Source organism: Haemaphysalis longicornis, unplaced genomic scaffold (genome assembly GCF_048455015.1).
Source record: "Haemaphysalis longicornis isolate Haplotype H1 unplaced genomic scaffold, Haemaphysalis longicornis Haplotype H1 scaffold_4, whole genome shotgun sequence".
Taxonomy (NCBI): domain Eukaryota; kingdom Metazoa; phylum Arthropoda; class Arachnida; order Ixodida; family Ixodidae; genus Haemaphysalis; species Haemaphysalis longicornis.
The window spans coordinates 19,087,183-19,109,309 of record NW_027526361.1 but is presented as its reverse complement, the minus strand read 5'-3'; the positions used below and the strand labels follow the sequence as shown (position 1 = coordinate 19,109,309).

General features: G+C 46.7%; 1 protein-coding gene across 1 annotated transcript in view; it reads right to left on the bottom strand.

The window, feature by feature from the left end:
• The window catches only part of LOC144179523 (uncharacterized), a 95,243-nt gene that overhangs the window by 39,728 nt on the left and 33,388 nt on the right, over positions 1 to 22,127 (bottom strand). The window contains exons 9-14 of the mRNA XM_077707914.1: positions 21,980 to 22,118; positions 17,867 to 18,027; positions 17,673 to 17,764; positions 17,432 to 17,575; positions 15,907 to 16,069; positions 14,373 to 14,448 (exon numbers count right to left, since the gene is read on the bottom strand). Coding sequence (XP_077564040.1) covers positions 14,373 to 14,448; positions 15,907 to 16,069; positions 17,432 to 17,575; positions 17,673 to 17,764; positions 17,867 to 18,027; positions 21,980 to 22,118 — 775 coding nt within the window. The remainder of the gene's footprint in view (positions 1 to 14,372; positions 14,449 to 15,906; positions 16,070 to 17,431; positions 17,576 to 17,672; positions 17,765 to 17,866; positions 18,028 to 21,979; positions 22,119 to 22,127) is intronic.

Below are 22,127 nucleotides of genomic sequence, written 5' to 3'. Positions count from 1 at the left end.
AATGTCCGAAAACTTAGCGTTGCACATCCTATAGCAGTTTGTTTGTTCAATGAGGCAGGGTTATTTTCAAATTCCTTCCGCGTGGCCTGAGCCGTGCACAGCGGATTGCCGCGCACGTGGCGCCTTTTACGCCGCCGCAGACACCTTGAAACGGTTCAAATGTTGCCTCGCATTCAGCAACTTATGTCTGCGTTTATTTTGCAAGAAAGGAATTCTTCCTACCGGAACTACGGGCTTTTAGGCCATTATTGATGCTGGCGCGCATGCTGCTACGGGGCTAGAGTGCATCCTTCTAGTACACTCTAAGCCCGTACTACATGGGGCGAATTTCGCCTGCGAATTCGCAGTTGCGGCGCCGCCCGTGCGCCAAAACGATTTATTTTCCTATTTTCACTGCTGTGACATGTTGCCAAATGCTAAGCGGTGTTCACAAGAGAAGTTCGACTCTTCCAAACATTTGGAAATTCGCCACAGCAACGAGAATATATCGTTTTGGTGCACGAGCGGCACCGCAGCTGCGTAAAATGTCAATATCAAGTCAAAGCTTCAAAGCGGAAGAGTCTATTTTATTTCTATAGGGCATGCTCTGAAACAACGATCAAAACATTTCGATGTGCATGGACATGTCTGTGTTCACCCGAATCTCTTCAATTTGAATGCGAAGCGCCCGTGGCGTTTTACTGCCTGTGAGGAATAAAAGATTGTGGCAAAATATTCTGAAATTAGGTTAACAGTGTTGTGCCAACAGTACGTAGAGCTCTGTTTACCTTCCTAATTCCATACATACTGTTCCATTCTTGATGTAATAAAAATATTATGCTACATAAACACAATGTCAATATCAAGAAGAAGCTTCAGATCGGAAGAAATGTTTCCAAGAAATCAATCCTTTTTTAATTCGTTGCACAGAAGCAATTGCCTTTTCCATATATGTGGTTCCATTCTTGGTTTAATAAAAATATCACGCTACATTCGCCATTGCCGTGTTCCGCAGCGCCACCTGTAGGGGTTGGAAAGAGCGGATAGCGTGCGTATGACGTTTGAGACTCGCGAGTCACAACGCATACGTTACTCGCAATAAAAACCATACCGCGTAACTGCACATTGCCGAGCACTCAAGCTGCAAGATACTAACCTCTCTCTCTCTCTCTCTCTCTCTCTCTCTCTCTCTCTAAGCAGGCTTTGCACCTCATCTTAGTCACCGTTGGAACCTCGTCAACCAAGCAAGTCCTTTCAATAAATTTTGCTGGCTCAACCTTGCAAACAATCAAATTTGCCCAAAATATTTCCCCTACTTTCATTACCGTATCGCTATTGTTCATGAGCAGTTTCGTCTGTGCGTGTACATATTCAATCTATGCCAACAGCAAGCTCCTTCTTTGTTGCCTTTAAACTCCCACCTATTTTTAATGTTTACTGAATCCTTACCGCACTCTGTCACCCACGTCGCTTGTTGCAGATAAACCAATTTCGGGAACTCGCCTGTTCGGTTTGCTCCCTCCTTGTTGACACTTCGATGTCTTTGTGTGTCTCGATAAGTTCCTTCGCTTTTGTCGGAGGTAGTTTGCCACCTTCTTTTCTAGGCTCTCGCCCTCCTGGTTGCGTTATTGTGGTAGCATCCCTTTCTGTAGTTAAGACCAGGAATTGGTTCGGAGGTGTGTTGTTCTACACTTATTTTTCCTGCCCCGCAATGACTGAAGTAATTTTTTTAATAGTTTCATTTTTTCCCCGCTCAGACCTAGCCTAACTCTGATATACACTCTCCTGTGATCACAGCTTAAACATCCCGCACAATGGGATCTGACACTTGGGTGGTGTCAGTTTCATGTTTTTCTTCTTATCGATGAGGCTTGTTCTTTTCCCATTCCTTCGTTAACGGGAGAAAGTATTCACTATCCTCAGTTTATTCCTATCAGCAAATTCAAGAAGGGAATCATTTCCATTATTCTGACGGCCTACTCCAACGTTTCTCACTCATACAAAGGAAGGAACAGCGCACATTTTGACAAAGGAGGGACAGAAATACGCGCCACAAGCGCTGACTATCAACTGATCGCCTTGTTACAAGTTGCGGAAAATAAATAGCACACTTGCAGGGAAAGATGCAACAAGCGCGTACAGAAGTGCCAGGAAAAGGTTGCCCAACCTGTCAAACCATTATGATGTCACTGAGTTTATCGTCCCATCCGCTTTTCCCTGGACTCCAAGAATGGGATTTCCTTTTGCGTGATAGCTATCGAGGGCACGCTGACACAGTTATCACCAGCTCTTTCAATCTTTGCAGCTTCAACAAGTTCCCTCGTACCCGCCGCGGTGGCTCAGTGACTAAGGCGTTATTGTGCTGCTGAGCACGAGGACGCGGGTTCGATTACCGGCCTCGGCGGACGCTTTTCTGATGGAGGCGAAAAGCAAAAACGCCCGTGTGTTCGAGATTTCGGCACACGTCAAGGATCCCCAGGTGGTCAAAATTAATCCGGAGCCCTCCACTACGGCGCGCCCCATCGCCTTCGTTGCGTCGGCGCATTAAACCCTACAATCAATCAATCAATCAATCAATCAATCAATCAATCAATCAATCAATCAATCAATCAATCAATCAATCAATCGATCGATCGATCGATCAATCAATCAATCGATCAATCAATCGATCAATCCATCAATCAACCAATCACGTTCGCTCGTGGTTTAGTTCATGCTGTTAAATATTACTGTTGTTTTTTAGAACTCGGGAGTACGACCAGCACAGGGCAGGCAGTCACGTACGTGCTACCCCACGTGGCCTTGTGTTATACCCAGCCCCTCCCCCTCCGGATGGGAAGCCGCTCTTTCCAGCTCAGCCTTGGACGACCAGCGCGGACTGATCGATCGGGCAAGACGGATCGCAGCAGCAAATGGGGTCCTGGACTAAGGGCACCACCCTCTGAGAGGTAAATAGTCTGACTTTATAATAAAGTTTTCTACTACTACTAGCCGACGGACATTGTAGTCATGTTCTTTTAGCCGACATTTAAGAATCGGCTTGTCTGGCCTATATATTCCTTACCACAGGCTATAGGGATCCAGTAAAAAACACCGTTTTTGCATTCAGTGAATTTTTTCTTATGCTTAGTACTGCACTTGGTTTTTACTTTGCAGACGGGGTTGCTTCTTTTGCTTAGGTGGGATAATTTGTACGGTGCCGAAAATACGACGTGGACGTTAACACGCCGACCAATCTTCTTAAGGTTGTGGGAGAGCTTTGGAAGTATGGGATGACCGCTATCTTTTATCCTGGGTGAGTTGTGCCTTCAAGCTTGTCGTGGCGGTTCATGCTGCATTTTTTTTATTTTATTAATCAGGCCTTCAGCCACTGACACAACAGTGGCCGGTGGTAGCCAGCGTTGCTGGGCCGGTCAATTTGCAAACGGAAACTTTCCATGGGTCATGCGTTCACCTGAGGCATTTGTGAGGCATTTGTGAGGCATGGGTGCGCTATGCTTCTTTTTACAAGTTTCGAATGGGCCGAATTAAATGCTAACAATGCTTTTTTTTGCACCAGGCTCATACAGCCAGCATGCACGATCACTGTGAAAATGGATGCGCAACTTTAAAAAAACGAATGCCATTATTCTCCGGTTCTTCGTGGGTTAAAATCAAGGGCTTAAACAATCATTGAAAGTCACTAAAATAGGTTCAACGCATGCATGGTTTCTTTCCCCAGTACATTAAAAAAAAATTAAAAATCATCAACAAATCTAAAAATCGTAAGAATACTTGAGCCTTCTAAAAAATGCTTAAATGAACGGCTAAAAGAACATGACTACAATGCCCGTCGGCTATCACAAGGCCACGCGCGGCAGCACGTACGTCACTGCCTGCTAGGTGCTGGTCGTATTCCCGAGTTCGAAAAAACAACAGTAATCTTTAAGAGCAGGGACGAAATTACGAGGAAACCTGTTTAAGCTGCAAGGTTTGAAAGAGCTGGTGCTAACTGTGTCCGTGTGCCCTCGATAGCTATTTATTTAACGATACTGCAGGCCAGTATTTTGGCCCTGGCAGGAGGGGCTACACAGTATACATACAATATAATGAAGATTAGTAACAACAATCAAGAGAACACGAAGACTATAGCAACGTTCAACCATCAAAATTTACAATGTGGGACTCAAGCTCTTTCATAAAATTCCCCCGCATTTCCCCGAGGGGGAGAATGTGAAAGTGCGAATGCACGGTTGTCGGCCCGTTTGCGGCGCTTGCGCTCGGCCCCCGCAGCCCACCGCCTCGCCGCCTTCTCTTCCATCTCTTCCATCGGGTTTGTATTATCACGTGTACACCACGCAGTTATCAAGCCGCTATAACGCCGCTGAGTCGCCAACGTACGCCGCTGACGACGTAGTTTGAATGCGTTAAAGATATAAGGCGCGTTACTAACACTCATATCAGCGTCGCGTCCGTGGCTTGGTCGGTAGAGCGTCGCGCTGCGGCCGCAAAGTCCTTTTTTTCTTCTTTATTGCCTGACTTGGCATAACACAAAATTTACATGCTCAACCAACAGGTTGATGTAATAACACCCTGCCATACTTTAAGCAGGCAGTTAACATTTGTGCACTTTCATCACACATAAATCGTTCATGATTCTCGCTACATCATCATCACACCCCTGTGCTGCATGCACTTCTCTAAGCTTACACACATTTTCAATGAAATAATTTACCACAGGCATAGCGTCCACGTCATTGTTACGTACAGCCATTCTGCTCCTCCATATGGCGTGGAGGCCGAGCAGGAAAAAAACATCGTATGGTATGACATCGTCATTTATGTCAAGGTAACGTATTCCATCTAGTGTTAGTGGCAGATCTTTGTGGAAGGTTCGTTGGAGGACATCCCAAAAAAACACCGCGTCCCAGCAATCCACAAAGACATGCTGTGCAAAGTCCTCGGATCGAAACCTGGCGCCGGATGCTGTTTTTTTTTTATATAGAGAGGAGGACTGCGGACGCCGCCGACGCCGCCGCCGCCGCCGCCGCCGCCGGCGGTGGAAGGTTTGGGGTCGCTTATAAAGTGCGCACTTAAAATCAGAAGATTCAAAAATTACGCCCATCTTCCGGCGAGGGAACCCTGATGTGATGCGACGCATCGGGGGGCTCAATTGGCGTTTCCATTGGGTTGATGCTCTAAATCGGGTGAAACGTGTTGTGAACGCGTATGACGCATTCCATCACATGCGGGTGTTCTCATACGCGGGAAGATGGGCGTAATTTTACTTTAGCGTGTGGAGTGACGCTGGTATTGGATTGTGTCACACTACTCGCTGAAGGGACCGTCGCTTCCATCACGTCTTCATCGGAAGAATCGAGTCAAGCCCGCAGTCGTCAAGCAAAGTGACGCGAAGTCGAACGAGAGCGAGCGCTGACTGAACCGCCGCAGAGCGCTACCGGCTTTATATTCACAGCGCCTGAAGGAGAGGAGATAGCGGAGGAAAGTCGCGCATGCGCGCACTTGCGCGACGGGAGCGGAGCGAAGCGAGCGAAGTGCGCGCACGCAGCTGTTGTTTATGATAATGAGACGGAGCGAGAGTGTTGCGCACAGCTGTCGGGGAGAAGAGCGGAGGAGAGTCGCGCATGCGCAGGTGGCGCGCGGACGCCGCCGACGCCGAGGCAGGAGGGACATGCCTCAGAGCAAGAGATGCGCCGCATCTAAAAACCTCTCGTGGCAAAGAATTCCATTTGTATCACGCAAAAGGAAATCGCAGTCTTGGAAGCCAGGGAAAAGCGGATGTGGCGATAAATTCAGTGACATCTAATTGGTTTGACAGGTTGGGCAACCTTCTCCTCTCTCTTCTGTACGCGCTTGTTGCATCTTTCCCTGCAAGTGTGCTATTAATTTCCCGCAACTTACCCGCCGCGGTGGCTCAGTGGCTAAGGCTTCACCACCACCACCATCATCATAATAATAATCATCACAAACATCATCATAACCATAATCATAAGCATCATACTCAGCATCGTAATCATAATCATCATCATAGTTGAATCATCATTGTCATCATCATCGCCACACCACAATCGCCCCCACCACCATCATCATCGTCATCATCATCCTATATACGCCCACTGCAGGGAAAAGGCCTCTCCCATTAATCTCCGATTATCCCGGTCCTGCGCTGAGACCAATTTATCCCCGCAAACTTCTTGATCTCATCTGCCCATCTAACTTTCTGCCGCCCCCTGCAACGCCTGCCATGGATACACTCCGTTACCCTTAATGACCAACGGTTATCTTGCCTTTGCATTACATGCCTGCCCACGTCCATTTCTTCTTCTTAATTTCTACTAATAGGTCCTTAACACGCCTTTGTTCCCTGACCCATTCCGCTCTTTTCTTGTCCCTTAATGTTGCGCCTATCATCTTCCGTTCCATTACTAAGCACAAGGACTCGGGTTCGATTTCCGGCTGCGGCGGCCGCTTTTCTGATGGAGGCGCACGTTAAAGATCCTGAGGTGGCCAAAATTAATCCGGAGCCCTCCACTACGGCGCACCTCATCGCCTGCGTCGCGTCGGCGTGTTAAGCCCTACAATCAATCAATCATTTTCCGCAACTTGCTATAAAGCGATCAGTTGATAGTCAGCGCTTGTGGTGTGTATTTCTGTCCGTCCTTCATCCAAATGTGCGCTGTTCCTTCATTTGTATCTGACCACCAACTAGCCCAACTTGGTATCCTTTTGGATTATGTTTCCCACTCCGCCTTCCCCACCTTCTTTTATGTTATTTTTGTGTTAAAGTCAACAGTCGAGTACTTATTTTATTCGGTGCCCCTTCGACGTCCTCGTAAAAACTGTAGAGAGTTTCATGCTCGCAGCTATAGACGTTGGCACGTAGACGTATACTCCTACCATTAACTTGAACCTCTGGTTTTTGCTTAGTCACATTAATGATAGCTACGCCAACACTGTAGAATCCCTGCAAATACCTTGCCGTTTATTTCTGGGTCAAGGATCGTACCAGAAGCTCCCTCTCTCCTTCGTGTCCTCAGCAGCAGAGAATATATATCCACCATTCAGCACTCTAAAACCCTTACCCGTACTTCTTCTTACTTTGTTTAATCCTATGACCGTTTAACCATTGGGGTCTGAGGGCTCCTCCAACTCCACGGCTAAGCTGCCTTCGCTCGAAGGAGTTCTGTCAAAGCAGCAATGTTTGTAGTTAGGCGAGTTGGAACAGGTTCGCCAATATATCCCACACTTCCTAATGGAATTAACAGTTGTTGGTCTGCGCTTGTGTACGCCACTTGTAGTGTTAGACGTAGCCAGGTTCGAATTTTAATGGAGACATCTCCAGATCCAGAGATTCTTAGCCCGCCTGTGCATTTCAAAAAGCCGAACATTGGAACATTCATCAGTGTCGATAGTACTGTGAAGCTTTTTTAAAGCTTTGCGTACAGACCTGTCATATTCAATTTCGACTTTATACTCGCCCTTTCATGTCAAGAAATTGCAAGCTAACCTCCGGTGCATGTCCTGGTGGCTCAGAGTTGGGGGCGCTAAATTTAATGTGTTGCTGGCTGGCCGAAAAAAAACAAATCGCCGTATTACCACAGAAATTGTAATATTTGGCTGGGCCTTTTGTGCGCATAACGAATTTTATGCAGCTGTGCTTCTATATTATTTATGTTGCACGCAGAACGGCATGTACTATTATGAGCAATATGAAAGGGAACACAGGAACCCGTAAAAACACCCCCAGACCCAGCTATGAGTGATACGCAGCGGCCGCTGTCGGAAACAAAGTGGAAAGGGTGACGCTGTTCTAACAACTGTTCCCAATCCCACCGTGCGTCTTATCGGCTGTCGGACGATACCATATTATCGGCGAAATGATGCAAGCTGCTGCTTTGTAGAAATGCCAGCGTGGTGGGAGTGCCAGCAGTGAGTGGAAGAGCGCCCTCCTTTCCCCATTTGTTTTTCACAGCGCCATCCGCGTATCGCTCCGAGTCTGTTTCGAGGCTGTTTTTCACGCGTCCCTGTGTTCCCTTTCATATTTCTCGTAATAGAACACACGTATTTTTATTTGCTCCAATCTGAGAGGCTGAATGCTCGTACGACGATTCATGATATCTTCGTGCTTTTTTGTTTCATAGCCTGTGCACTTGAACTGCACACTTCTTGCTGCCCTACCATGCACTGACCGGTTTGCACTGCAGGTTTTTCGCACTAAATATCTCATGCGGGAACGATTCCTTTTATTGATATTTAAAAAAACCCTCAAAGTGTCTGTGATCTCTCCTTTTTAAAGGACACGTGCAACCTTGAGGTTTACGGATCCGGGAGCTTTGCAAAATATACGATTGTCTAAAAAAGCCTTCGTTTTCATGTTGAGTAGGATGCTTCTTTAGTGTATCCCATGCGTATCCTAGCAGGGTTCATTTTCACAGCTTAGCATATCTGTGACCTCGGGAGTCCTTTAGATACACCTCAGGACTGTAGGGAATATCTTGAGACAAAGAAAAGGCCATGACAAATAACTATTTGCTTGCTTTCTTCGTTATACCCACTTTCCGACAGGTGCAGAACCAGTGGCGCAATTACGGAGGGGGGGGGGGGGGGGGGAGGGGCGTGGTTAACCCACCTCCTCCCCAGAGCTTCGTCGACCCAACCCCACTACCCCTCTTCCACCCGATCGACAACCGAAGTTGACTGAGCGAAGTTTGTAGTGTCGGAAGCTTCTATTGTTGGCCCTTAGTTAAATCTCGAAAAGAATATCGTTATACTGGTGTTAAAAATGAAATACGAAGAAAACAGAATCACAACTTGCGTATCACTTGAAGTATGAAGTAGTTTAAGAAAAAGAACGAGACAATTTCTTAGTCACAGAAACAGTGTCAGTTATCTTCGCGGGTTCCTTCCCCGGGGCTTCTTCTCCGAGCCGCCGCAGCGCCGAAGATCCAGGCCCCTGGGGTCTTCAACCGACCGACTAAATTGGCAATACAAACTGTGCATCTATTTACAATCAGGCGGCTAAAAACAAGTGCTCGGGTGGAACCCGAAGACGACGGGCCGAGAGCTCTGGCGCCCCGACCTCGTCTGTCCGTCTTCACTTCAGCTTTTCCTTCATGTTGCCGCTCCAGAAAGGATGGAAAGGGGAGAAGGCGAGCATCCTTCGTGGTCTCTAGCTGCCTCACATCAGGTGTGAGCAGGCACGGTCGTTTCTTAGACTGCGCGGCGTGTGAGGGCGCTGCGCGACACGCTGTTTCACGGTCCGTGCTGCTCTGCCGAGGGACTGCGCCAGTTAGTTCGCCTACATGTCCGACAGTGTCCCCGTCGGACACTGAATTTGTAAGAATCTCTGGGGTGTTTAAATGAATTCATAGCCCTTCCTCACCCCCCTTCCCCCTCCCTACGGCGTGCCTCGTATATGCCCACGTTAAACCCCAATTACAATTTTTGTAGGGCCACATTAAACCGCTTTCTGAACTTTTGTACGGAACTGCAGTCACGAGATTTGAATCATTTGTTGACTTCTAAACAAAAAGGACTCTGAAATTTCCCATAGGTTTGGACTCAGTATTGTCGAATTTGCCTTCCTACCTCAAATAAGATCTAATAAGATCTGATCGAAGTTATCTTAATTTTTTTGAAAGCTGAAACAACTGTTTTTTAATGCTAAGCAATATACGAGCTAAAATAAACCTCCCTTCGGTTTTACGTTATATATACCGTATATACCGTATATTCGTATGTACCGCCCCTGAATACATTCCGCACACCCGCTTTCACACCTCCGAAAAAAAAAAACATAATCATCGCGTGTTGCCCGCACATTTGATACAGGAAAGGCTGCACCAAAGCTACTGCTCAAGCAGCACATCACATACCATGTAGACAGAAAGAGCGTATATTTACCAAGTAGAATACACTGACTGCAAGGCGAAAGTCACAATTCACTCAGTGTCACTGCTCTCGCTAGAGCTATCACTTGAGCCGCATTCCTCACTGTTGTACACAGGGTCATCTTCGCGGCACAACGCGCATTGCCGTGAAGCTACACTAAAGAAGAAACCCCACGTATTATCCGCACCCCGACTTTGCCACTGAAATTTTCGATTTTTTAGTGCAGGTTATACGCGAAAAAATACGGTATCGCCTCAGTTTATAACATCCTAGCGAGGAAACCGGCAACGTTTCGTAAGCACTTGGGGAAACACGAATAAAAATGATGTCGTGCTGAAAAGGCTTCCCCAAATATGTGTTCATCTGACTCCTTAACGCAAATTGTGCCAACGTATGCTAACAGATTTCGTTCACTTGCGGTCAGATGGAATTTGAGTAAGCTTTTGCATTCAGACGCATTTCAAGTTTCGGCTCGATTTGTGTTTCTAAGAACTGGCTTGCGAGCGCCGCCCGGACCTTCGCAGTGCAAACCATATTTTAAAGTTGCAGGGCATGTTTACCAGCCTCTTTTAAGCCGGCATAGCCGTGAGTAATAGTAAACTGAACTAAAAATATGTTCTTCTTTCTGCATTTTTGCTAAGATAAAGGTCATGAGGAGACTGCGTGTGCTTGACTTCATCAGAAATGAAGGCATTCAGGATTGCTTTAGTTGTATTTCGTTCCCACCCTGATCTCCCATCATTCCTTCCTTCCCATTCTACTTCGAAACTCGGGACCAGGCTTCGGGCAAGGGCAAAAAGGATTCCCGTGTCTTTGTTTTGTTATGTGAAGGTGTGTACATTATTATATTCCCTCTGCAGGCGAATTTTATATTTCAAGACGTCTGCTTCAACGTTTAATTTTTTGTCTGAAAAATAAGAACTCGACAATTACTCTTTTATATTCTTTCTATACGTTTAGTCTTTATATCTATTTATGTTATTGATTTACATTTATATTTATTCTTTTATATTTTCATTTATATATTACTATATTTTATATTTGCTGTCAAATTTTCAACCCCCACCCCCCTCTAGACAGAAATTCTGGATGCGCTAACGTGCAGAACAATCAAGACGGCTGCGCATTCAACGCGTTCATAACGTCTTGTACCGCAGCGAACCAAGCGATTTCCACCGAGCTGCACACTCACACTACACCAGGGCATGACATGGTCAATAGACAGCAGGCTAAGTGACTAACCTAAGTACACGCTATTGGTCACGATACTGTATACTCTTGTACTGTCCAGAAGCTGTACATCAGCGCGGAACTGCCTACTATGTTTCACCGCAATCGCTTCCTTTCATTTTGAGTGGGTCTTTCGACTCCTGAATGACTTGATTACTCTTGCTGCCGTCATATATCAAAATCAACATCGTCTAGACGATGTACACTCTTAACAAAAAAGCTCGTAAAAGGGTAGTAACGGCTGTATTTACTAACTTTTTAGGCAGTTTACTACCCCAAAATACGGTACGTAGTTCCTACCAATAAGTGTGGAACCGTTACTAGTCTAGACCGTGTACTTAGTAACTGCTGCTGGTTTGATACTAACATTCACGGAAGTAACAAATTCTATGAATTATTGAACATAATAACTGCAGCTTTTTTCCACAACAAATCACGATTAAAAAGTTTTTGCAAATCCCCATGCTGTCTTGTATATGCTCACATTAAACTGCAAAATTCTGAAATTATCGCTAAAATATTTTATTTTTATGACCAGCCCACCGACTCTTTCGGGGGCTTTCCGCTGCTGGCTATAAAAGCAAAAAGATCAGATGTATTTCTAAGGTAACTAAGTAATACTCGCTCTCTTCGTGCATCCCGTTGACTTTCTTGTTCAATTCAGTTGTTGATTGTCCACGTGTGATATGTGCGTGATGAATGTGTCTATGTCACGCTGCGCACTCAGCAGATTCACATTGTCACGCGTAGTTTTTTACTAGGTCATGCATGACCAGTTAGTAAAAGCAACTACCTACCTAGTCAATGCTGGGACAAGTAACTGGTTAGTGTTCTGTTAGTAAGTGCGCCGACCTTTTTTTTAAAGAGTGTAGTTGCGCTTGTGGTTCTTTAATTGCCCACCGCAGGAGACTGGCCTCTCACACCGGGTTCAACCTGCTGCTTTGTCGGCTGAATCGCCCCATTTTTTCCCCAACATTTTCTAGTACCACGTCGCTCCAATTGGAAATTTCTACCTCCCGCATCATCCTGTGGTGGCCTTCCTACTCCATCATGCGAGCACGGCTAAGTTACTTTCACTGGAATCCTTGCAATGCGCATTTCCTGGGGCGGTATTCTCGTTTTTTGTGTCTTGTGTCCGTTTCGAAAGTGTCCGTTTTGAGCAAGCCCTCATTGGCTAAAAGCGAACACCCGTATGTGACGCCATGCAAGCACAGCGGAGTTATGAGCAGCGGCTTCCCGGAGCAGACGATTTGGAGCAGACGTTTTTTCGTCGCCTTGTTGTTGGTTCACTGGCGGAACAATAAACACATAAAATATAGTTTAAAATAGGTTCAGTCGTTTAAAATGCGTTTACAAGAACAGTTGCGCGAAAGTCAACCCAGAGCCCGCCTACAACTGGTAGTACGTCCCAATAAAACAGACGCAAAACGGACGTTTTCAAAACGGACAAACACGAGAATACCGCCCCTGGTTTGTGCTGTTCGTGCTCCCCTTGCGGTGGAAGACCCAATGAGAGGCATGTCGAGCCCCCTCTGGAAACAAAGATGCTTCTTTTTTTCTTTCACCAAACAAAACCAGCAGCTGCGGTTCGCAGTGTGCTAGCAGCATCTGAGACACTTACTATCTGCTGAACGTCGGTTGCAAACAAAGCGTGTTTGTTTGCCATGTGTTTTTCGAAACAACCTGATCTTCTAGCATGAGAGTTAGTGCTCGTGCAACAAATAAGAAAAACCGCAGTGGTGGCTCATTGGTTAAGAAGCGCTGGTTCAGTTCCCTTCGCCAAAAATAGGCAGCGTTTTTTTTTTCAGTTGTTACTGTGCGCACGTATTTGCCCCATATTTTGATCGTGTATCGTATGTTCTGGTCTATAGACAGACAGCCCACCCCCAAGACGCCTCCTGCTTACGACCAATAGCTATAAAAACGCACAGTCGAAGTGTTCGAGGTTATGTGCCGTTCAGTGCTTGCCGATATGGGTACATCGCCATTTTTTTGCATGCTCCGTATTAGAGTTTATGAAATGTTTATCGCTCTTTCTCTCTCTACCTGATGCCACACATATGTGGCAAAAAATACGGCTGACATTTTAATCAAAATCAAGCAATCAACGTTCTCAAAATTTTCCCGACGTCTGCATAAATTAAGCATACACGCTACATAAAAAAAAAAAAAAAAACACTTTACAATGTATCGAAACGGTACATTATGCATTTGAAACAGACATAACAAGGGATGGTGATTTTTTTATTAAACGACGAAAATATCTGTGCAGTGAAATAATTTGAGGTCTGACCCTGTACACGTTCGGCACAGAATTCTGCACAAAATCAACTTTGTGTTCTGTTGAGCGCCGCGGTGTGGACAGACGTTTATTCCGAGGTAGGGAAAGTAGTTGCTGAAATACCAACTTCGATGCGGGAGTATGCACTTGCGGCGCGAGGAAACTGCAAAGAGCGCAGGAATTACTGCAACGAGCCGAACATAAACAAATAAAGCCCCATTTGACAAAAATACTAATAAAGTAAAGCACGTATCTGAGGCACCGATGCTGATTGGCTGTTTACAGTGACCAGTTTATATATTTGGCGGTGACGTTCACGAGGGAGGGATTTTGGGGTCCGATTCGCTATCAGCAACGTAACTGCCCATAACCTACCCGTTTAGATATACCCTGCAGCGCAATCGTGTGATTAATAGTGTGTCACATTCTGGCCGCGGTCGTGTCTCATGCATGGTTTTTTAGTGCTCCGTTCTGTTAGGATTGCACATTTCTCATCTGAAGGATTTCTGTCTCTTCTTTCGTGTGGCATCAGAGAACATAAATATTCCTGTACGGTGTTTGAATGAAGTATTGTTTTTTGGTCTCAGATGGCATCCAAAAGAAACAAAGAACTAAAAAGAAAGCATACTGTCGCCCCGGCGAGGTTTAGACCCTCGAAGCGGCAAGAGGTGGGATAGAGCAAATCAGATAAGTTGTAAGGGCTTCCTTGCTGTCCGTAATGGTTAGTTCGCGTCTCTGTGGGGTAGGTAGGTGAATTCCCGAGAGAAGTGCATAAGACGACGTTTAAAAAGAGCGCATTTACAACATGGGCGCGAGGAAACGCTTTGCTTCGTGAGGGATCGTTTATAACCACCGAATTGGGCTCATTCGAATTAATGCATACGCGAACCGAGCACACAGCAACGAGAACACGCGCGTACGGTTCTACGCCCTTCCGACGCCCTCGTTTGATTGCGTGCTATCCGTTGTGGGCGGAGAGTGGTCGGTCAGCTCCTTAGTTCCCTGACACCCACGACAAGCCCGTTGGCCTGGAGGATGCCGAATCCTGGCTGGTACTCGAGAGGCACCTGCGAAGTTTGCGAAAATGTTGTATTAGGGTCGAGAGCCCTGAAACTGATTTATATGCGGTGGTCCTGCTTCTGGGAAAGTCCAGTGCGTGAAATGCGAATGCGAAGGTTTCGGAGGAGCATTCCAGTGAACAATTAGGTGATAGAGCACGCAACCAAGTTGTTTGCTCTGTCCTCCGCTTGCTTGCTCTATCCTTGCTCTATGCTCTAGCACCCGCCGCGGTGGCAGTGGATAAGGCGTTGTGCTGCTGAGCACGAGGTCGCGGCTTCGATTCCCGGCCGCGGCGGCGGCCGCTTTTCTGATGGAGGCGAAAAACAAAAAGCCCGTGTGTACGAGATTTCGGCGCACGTTAAAGATCCCCAGGTGGTCAAAATTAATCCGGAGCCCTCCACTACGGCGCGCCTCATCGCCTGCGTTGCGTCGGCACGCTAAACCCCACAATCAATAAAATCAACCAATCTATGCTCTACTCCTTCCTTCGGTGCGCGCACCATTTAATCACGCTTGGCCAAATCACCCGTGTTGGCACTTGCTTGGTATGTTCGTAAACGCCCGCTGCAGTTTAGTTCAATTAACATCAGATGGACCCTCCAGATATGTCTAGCAATCGATATGCCAATACGCTCTTGACCAGTCCCCCGCCCTAATATATGGTATATCGTGGAGCCGGCCCGGCCGCCTATTTCCGAACGCTTTGCTGGACAGTGCCCCGCGTGACCTATGTCATCGCTCGAAACAGAGCCTTAATTAAACGTGGTCATAGGCTGTGCCCCGAACCTGAAGCGACCTAAAACATACCAAATCACCAGCTTAGAAAAAAAAATCCAATAAAAAAAGATAAAAAGGAGACCACTGGGGCTCGAACCCAGGCCGTCAACGCCATTTCCCAGAACTTTACCTCGAGGCCCCAGCGCCCGAACGGCGGGCTGCTTTTAGCAGTTGCGCAATAGAATAGTGCGCGCAATGATATCACACAAGTTAAGTGGGGGAGGTGTGCAGCGAAGCGTTTGGATACATGCGGCAAGGCCAGGAACTGGTCTTTCCTTAATACCAGATCAACTCTCCAGATCTTTATCTGGGAACGTACTGAACTTTTCTGTTGCTCGTTAAAGTTGAAGCAATTGTACAGGTCATACAAAATTATTTCTTTCCCTCGTGGACTGTCAAAGTGATGTTTGCATGAGCCGCATAGAGTTTCAGTGAATCTTTGTGATTGTCCAGGGGGATGAAATACTGCATCAAACAATGTATGCACGGATACTGGAAGTTTTGCCATGTTAAATGATTGCCCTATAATTAACAATAAGTCATCTTTCTTCCACACTACTGGAGATGTTAAAATTTTGTTCCGCAGACTTTCATCCACATTATTGTTATGCCACGAAGAACACCTTCGATTGGCCTGCAATCGTCACTGTGCCACAGAGGACAAGTCGCGCATATTCCGGCCTTCTTACCTTTGTCTTGGAGCACCGCACGAACTCCACGCTGTGAACAGCATGAAGGAGGCAACTTTTTATGAGTTGGATGGCAAATCTCATTCCGATGCAATTGCGGGGACCGGCGCCGAAGGGAAGATACGTATACGGGCGGATAGTCTTGATGTTTTCCTCGTTGAACCTGGGTTTATGTTAAAACAAGTGCAAAAATTATATTATTGCACGAATATTTGCAGTAAGGTCATGATGATCAAGTTCGTACAAAATTACAATGGTTTACTTCGTTATGACGCTGTTACAATTCCTGTGCTACAGGTGGGAAGCCGGGAATAAAACGACCGGTAAACTTGAAAATATTTTAGGCTGGCCATGAGAGGTTTAGGCGGCGAATACATTATCAAAAATGCCGGCGCCACGTATTGTCTATTGGTTATAGAGGTCAGGTTGGCCTGAATATTTCTCTTTCTTTAACCGAATCTCGACCTCACTGGTGGGGCCTGATATTTAACCCATGTCGTCCATTTGAATTGTGGCGAGAAGTAGTCTGGGCGTGGCCTCAACGAACGATTGCGTGGGCACGCCATCAATGTGAGTTGCGGCACAACTGGACATTTGGCCTCCCACTGTCGTGATCAGGGTTGTACGCCTTTGATAAGAGCAGCATTATCTACAAACACAGGAGTCAGCGGTCTTGGGAGATTATTGAGGCACATGAGATCACACGTGTCGGTGATAATTGTGTGAGAATGCCCTCCCTCACGCTCAGGGAGAAAGAAATGTACTTTTGAATACATGATGCTTTGTAATGATAGTGTAAGCTGACGTGATGATTTGGTGTTTGTAAAAACGCGTTTCTTCCTAAAAAAGTTAGTTGCAAGTTGCGCATTGTCTCGTCTTCTCTCTTTCTTCGTCCTCGTGTAGTCCGAGCATTGAACGTTCAAGGACTGAGTGTCTAGCACTGAAAATGGACCGTTACTACCAAATTGCTTATTGTTATGGCACTATTGCCACTATTAATCTTATTGACAATGCCGTAGCGTCTAACGCCGTCTCCAGCCCCTCCAGCCTCCGATTCGTTTCGACCTGAAGTTAAGGGCCGTTGTATAAAACATGTGAGTATAACTGTCTGTCTTCGCGATTACTTGGGGGCGGTTTCCTTTGCGTTCTTCCATGGAGATCGCACCCTTAACTACGCGACAAAATATCTAGCAGGTTGGATGCGTGCTGGAGAGGGCGACGCGGCGGGTCATCCGGCTGCCAAACCGGTTTTCGGCGCGGAGACGCGTGCGGGAACGCGTGCTTTTCCGCCCATGTATTCGACTCTTTAGTCTTGCTTGTTCGCTTGCTCACTTGACTCTCCAATTCGGATGGCTCATTTGCGCGGTTCATGGCACTCGACGACTTACCCAGAGAATGCAAACTACTGTCACTGCTTAGTCCCTTAACTTCTCTCCTCTTACAACCCTGGAATGGCGAAGCCAACATTTTACGCCCCCCCCCCCCCCCCCCCTAAAAAAATAATTGAGAGGGTGAGGTCACTTGCCTGTCAGGGTTAAAGATTTCGGGTTCTGGAAAGAATTCGGGGTCCATGTGCATCGCATAAACTGGCACCGCTATGGCGCAGTCGCTGGGTACCTTGATCCCCGTGTCTCCGAGCACGTAGTCTTCCGCAGGGCACCTTTCCAATCTGTTGACAAAACAAATACAAGTTACATCACGAAGCCCGCACGGGCGGTATTTAGAACGGGTGGACGCGTCGCAGGCGTACAGGACCCATGCTTTACCTCGCTACTGGTGGCAAGATTCGCAACGTTTCATTCACGACACAATCTAGGTAAGGTAGCTTGGCGACTTCGTCGTATGACGGCGAGCTGCCCTGAAAAAAAGGGGGGAAAAAAACGTAAATGAGCAACATCTCGTACACAGGATAAAAATACCCGACTGGCCCGGAGAAGGTGATAAGAAGAGCAGTGCGTACGTGTTTGCGGAAGCACTCGTCGACTTCGGCGCGCAGCCTGTCCTGGACGTGCGGGTTGGTGGCCAGCAGGTAGGTGGCGAACGTGGAGGCCGTCGAGGCCGTGTCTTGGCCCGCCAGAAAGAAGAGCACGCACTGGGACAGCGCCTCCACTTCCGTCAGATCTGGACGAGCGAGCAGGCAGAGAGAAGCGGGAAAATTGAAACTAGTAGCACTACAATTCTGCTTAAGCGCTTGCACAGTGAGTATACGATGGATTATTGGTGGCGTTCGTGAGCGTTCATGTGGAGTAAAAGCCACGAAGCTTAGGTCGTAACAGGCTCGAGGGATAAGAACGGCAGTTTACTAGCTCGCTTTGAAAAGATCCCTCCGTACAAGCCCACAGGCAGACCACAACATTTACTGCTATTCTGGTTATATTTAATTTCACAAATTGGAACGACTAATGAATGCGGTCACAGAGCCAGAAGAGTAAGCTCAGGCTGTGGCTGAGCTCGTGTCTTTATTATAAGTTGGAGTGCATCAATCAGGACTCCGGAACGTTAAAGACATGGACAGTGTACGAACGCAGACTGACGCAACAATGGTTGTTGAACGCTCTCAGATAAACTACTTTGTTCAGTGCTTGGAATAAAAGACAGCACGTGACAGGAGCAGCGCTGCCAATCTATCGCCGACGGACAATCAGATAGGTCCTTCCTTTGTTGTAGCTTCTCGAAAACCTCCCTTTGGGATGCTATATTGTGAGCGCGACCTTGTTTCGGAGTAATTATCAAGCATTGACGCAATAACGGTGACAGGGTAAAGAGTGCATTCAGCGCTTAGAGCGATGTTTCACAAAAAGTGCGCTCCGCTTGTGAAGTAGTCAGCACCACCCCATAGATATATATTACGTCCCAGATATGTAATCAGCATGGCTACATTCTTTTAGTAGCTCTTTCCGTTAAACGGATCCGCGTAGGATACTCTATTGCGAGAGATATTTGGGAGTAGCTCTTATCAGTGATTCGACCAGAGGAATATGCGCGGAAAAACCATAAGCTAAACACCTTTTAATTTCAGATCGGCAGAGCTCAACTGCATTCTTTCTGGACATTTTCGGCCAAGCACAAATAATTTCTGAAGCCACCCGTTTCGTATTTTATTCTGCGCACGCACAAATCAGTCCCCAACGGCGACGTTAAGTGTTTTTATTGGAAACACGGTATAGTATTTTGCTGACATTTTTCTTCCCCTTCACCACTATACTTTCGTCCCTCAGCAATGACGGCAGAAATGGAGGCACCCACAGCAATGATGCGAAAGTATTGATACTACTATCGATATTGTCGTCAGCTTCGTCGCAATATTAATATCGACAGCGAAAAAAACTATCAACAGTACTATCCATAACCAACTGACGTAGAATTACTGATAGAGAAAAAATACCAATAGTACTATATATCATTGACCATCGGCAGATTCAGAACCCTATCGATAGTATTCCGCAGTGAACAGCCTATGTAAAATTCGTTAGTAGCCCACTAATGCCCCACTGCTGATATAGCTAGTACTATAGATTGTTGGCGGTGGCCAAATTGCAGATATAATATTACCGACAATTAAAATACCAAGATTGCAAATATTAGTATTTATAGGCTTGAAATACCGTCGAGCGAAGTACTGAGAGTTCTTATTTCATAGGAGCGAGAACATCCGCCACGTATAAAGGAACATCCTGAGTATCATTGAGCAGCTAGAGAAGTGATAAAGGTGTCGTTGCCAGACGATGTTCATAACATATCTTAAAATTATAGTCGCAGTTCTGGAATATTTTTTTATATATTAGAAATCTGTCTAGCTGTTTCTAGACCACATTAAAGTAGTTGGCTCATTGCTCCAATGAACGGAGGATGCCCAACAAAGTGAAACGTATTTCACCCTTTACAAATATCCTATTCATCACTGATACAGGATTGTTTCTCTGAATACAAAGCTAACCCCAGCCATAACAACTGACAACGACACCATCCTTGAGGACCTAAATTCTCTATCATGCTAAATCACTGGTCGTGTTTTTCATTTCAACACATTGGTGCGACATGTGAAAAAATATTTACTATCACACTTATGAAGGTAAGTTTCGCTTGTTGGGAACACAGAGACGGACACGGGAAAAAAAGTGTGCGCTTTCACGAGAAGACGGCGCACTAACAACTGATATATTCTGGACAAGACGAAAACATACATATAGAACAGCACATAATGCAACAACAGATTCCAGATAAATGGGGAAGGGAAGTCATGCGAGTGAAATATAAAGATAAAAAAGGTAGCGGTGGTCGAAGCCGGTCCACGTGCTGTCGTTAAAAAGAAGATCCTAAAAACTGAACCCCACGCTGGGTGAGCGTAATCGAAGGAGTGCTGAAGCATTCTCCCTCATGTCCTGATATCATGGAAAATGCTTCATAAATCTCACTGGACATTTTGTCTTTAGCGCGGAACAAAGTGGGGATTTTGTCAAACGCCACCTCACACTTGCACCTACCAAGGTGTGCCGATAGATTTCCTACTGTGCTGACTTGTTGGCAGGCATATCTATGTTCACGCAGTCTTTCGTTGATACACCGCCCTGATTGTCCGATGTAGAAACGACCGCAAGACAAAGGTATCTTACACACAGCTCCTTGCGCGCAATTCACAAATTTGCGCTCGTGCCGAACCTTCCATTTTGCCTTAGAAGGTCCCTTTTCTTTTCTTAACTGCGAAGCCTTTCAAAGGCCACCTAGCTTTAAATGTGCAGTGAAAACAACGGGTACTTTATGTTTTCGCCCGACTTCTTTTAACCTGTGGGAAACGCCGTGAACGTATTGCCAGACGGCAGGTCGCATGCGTTCTTTCCCACCTCCTACTTCTACACCTATTCCTTTGACAACCATTCTCAGGACTTTTTCTGCAAACAGAAACTGACAACGCGTCTCGATAACCACTTTTCTTTAGCCGGTTGACTTGGAAGTTAAGGCTTTCCGTCATACGGTGGGGGCAGGATTCTTTGACCGCGTTAGAAAGACACGAAAACTAGATTCCACGCTTGATTAACTTTGTATTGGTAGAGTAGAAAGGGAGTAAGCCCTTTTCTGGCCGGGTGCGATAGGACCAGCAAGTGGGTTCAGAACTTTTTTTGAGGCTAAGATCTAAAAATTGCAAGCAGTCATTGAGAGGAAGTTCATATGTCTTTTGGCTGGTCAAGCTGTTTACAACCTTTCAGACTGTGGTCTCTCTACCTCCCAATATGCACCACTCTAGCATTGCGCAAGGCATGCACTCACGCACACTGCGAGGAACCACCGTGGGTTCGAGCTATTTGAGCACGCTCACGAAACTGAGACGCGGTCGCCCCAGCTCAACACCGCCTCTGTTGGGCAGGTGGAGTAGGGGGCGACAAAGGAATATGCCCAGTGTACGTCAAAAGAAAGCGTTTATTTGCGCCAACCCATCCGGTTACATTTCAATATTCCCGTGGGTGGAAAGGGGCGATGGGCGATCTGGCGCCACGCGCAAGTGTGCGCGTCATCGGCGCGCTGAACCAGTGGGCAAAATCTGGGATGCTGGCCGATGGGCTCGCAAGAGAAAGACACTGTCCGTCCGTTCCCAAGCACGTACTGCACGGCGTGATCGTCGAGTGTCAGGTACGGCTAATATGTGAGCGAAGGGACTAAGGATCAACCTAAGGCATTGGCTTGCGGGCTTAGAGCCGGTGCAAAAGAGCTGCGACCGGGCGGTGAAAGAAATCGTTACGCACTTTTGGCTGTCCTGCTGAGCGCCTCCCCGAACGGACCCCCGCGCAGGGCGCGCGTCCCGCGTCCCGGCGAGAACAAGCCAATGAAATGAGGTTAAGCAAGAACCAGGGCGGGGCGGCTGTCGGGCTGACAGTGTTTTATCGCGCAACGCCCGCCGGCGCCTTCACCTCGTCAGGAATTTGAAGCTTTGGCTCGGACCAACGCAGTGGCGCAGGCGCGAGCTGGTCCTTCGGGAAGAGAGAAGGGGAAAGCGCCGCGCTGACGGCACCAAACGAGCGCTCACGCAATGGCTCGGACGCCGGGATCCCCACTTAAGAAAAAAACACACGATACTCACTTTTTACGTTGCGGGCCTTTAACTGAAAGGTTTCAGCTTCGGGGTTTAAAACAGACTGTTCAACAGAGGTTGTGAATCCTCCCGAAACTTCCGACGCTTCCTGAGCATTCATCATCATTTGCAGGAAGTCTTCATGCTTCTGTATTTT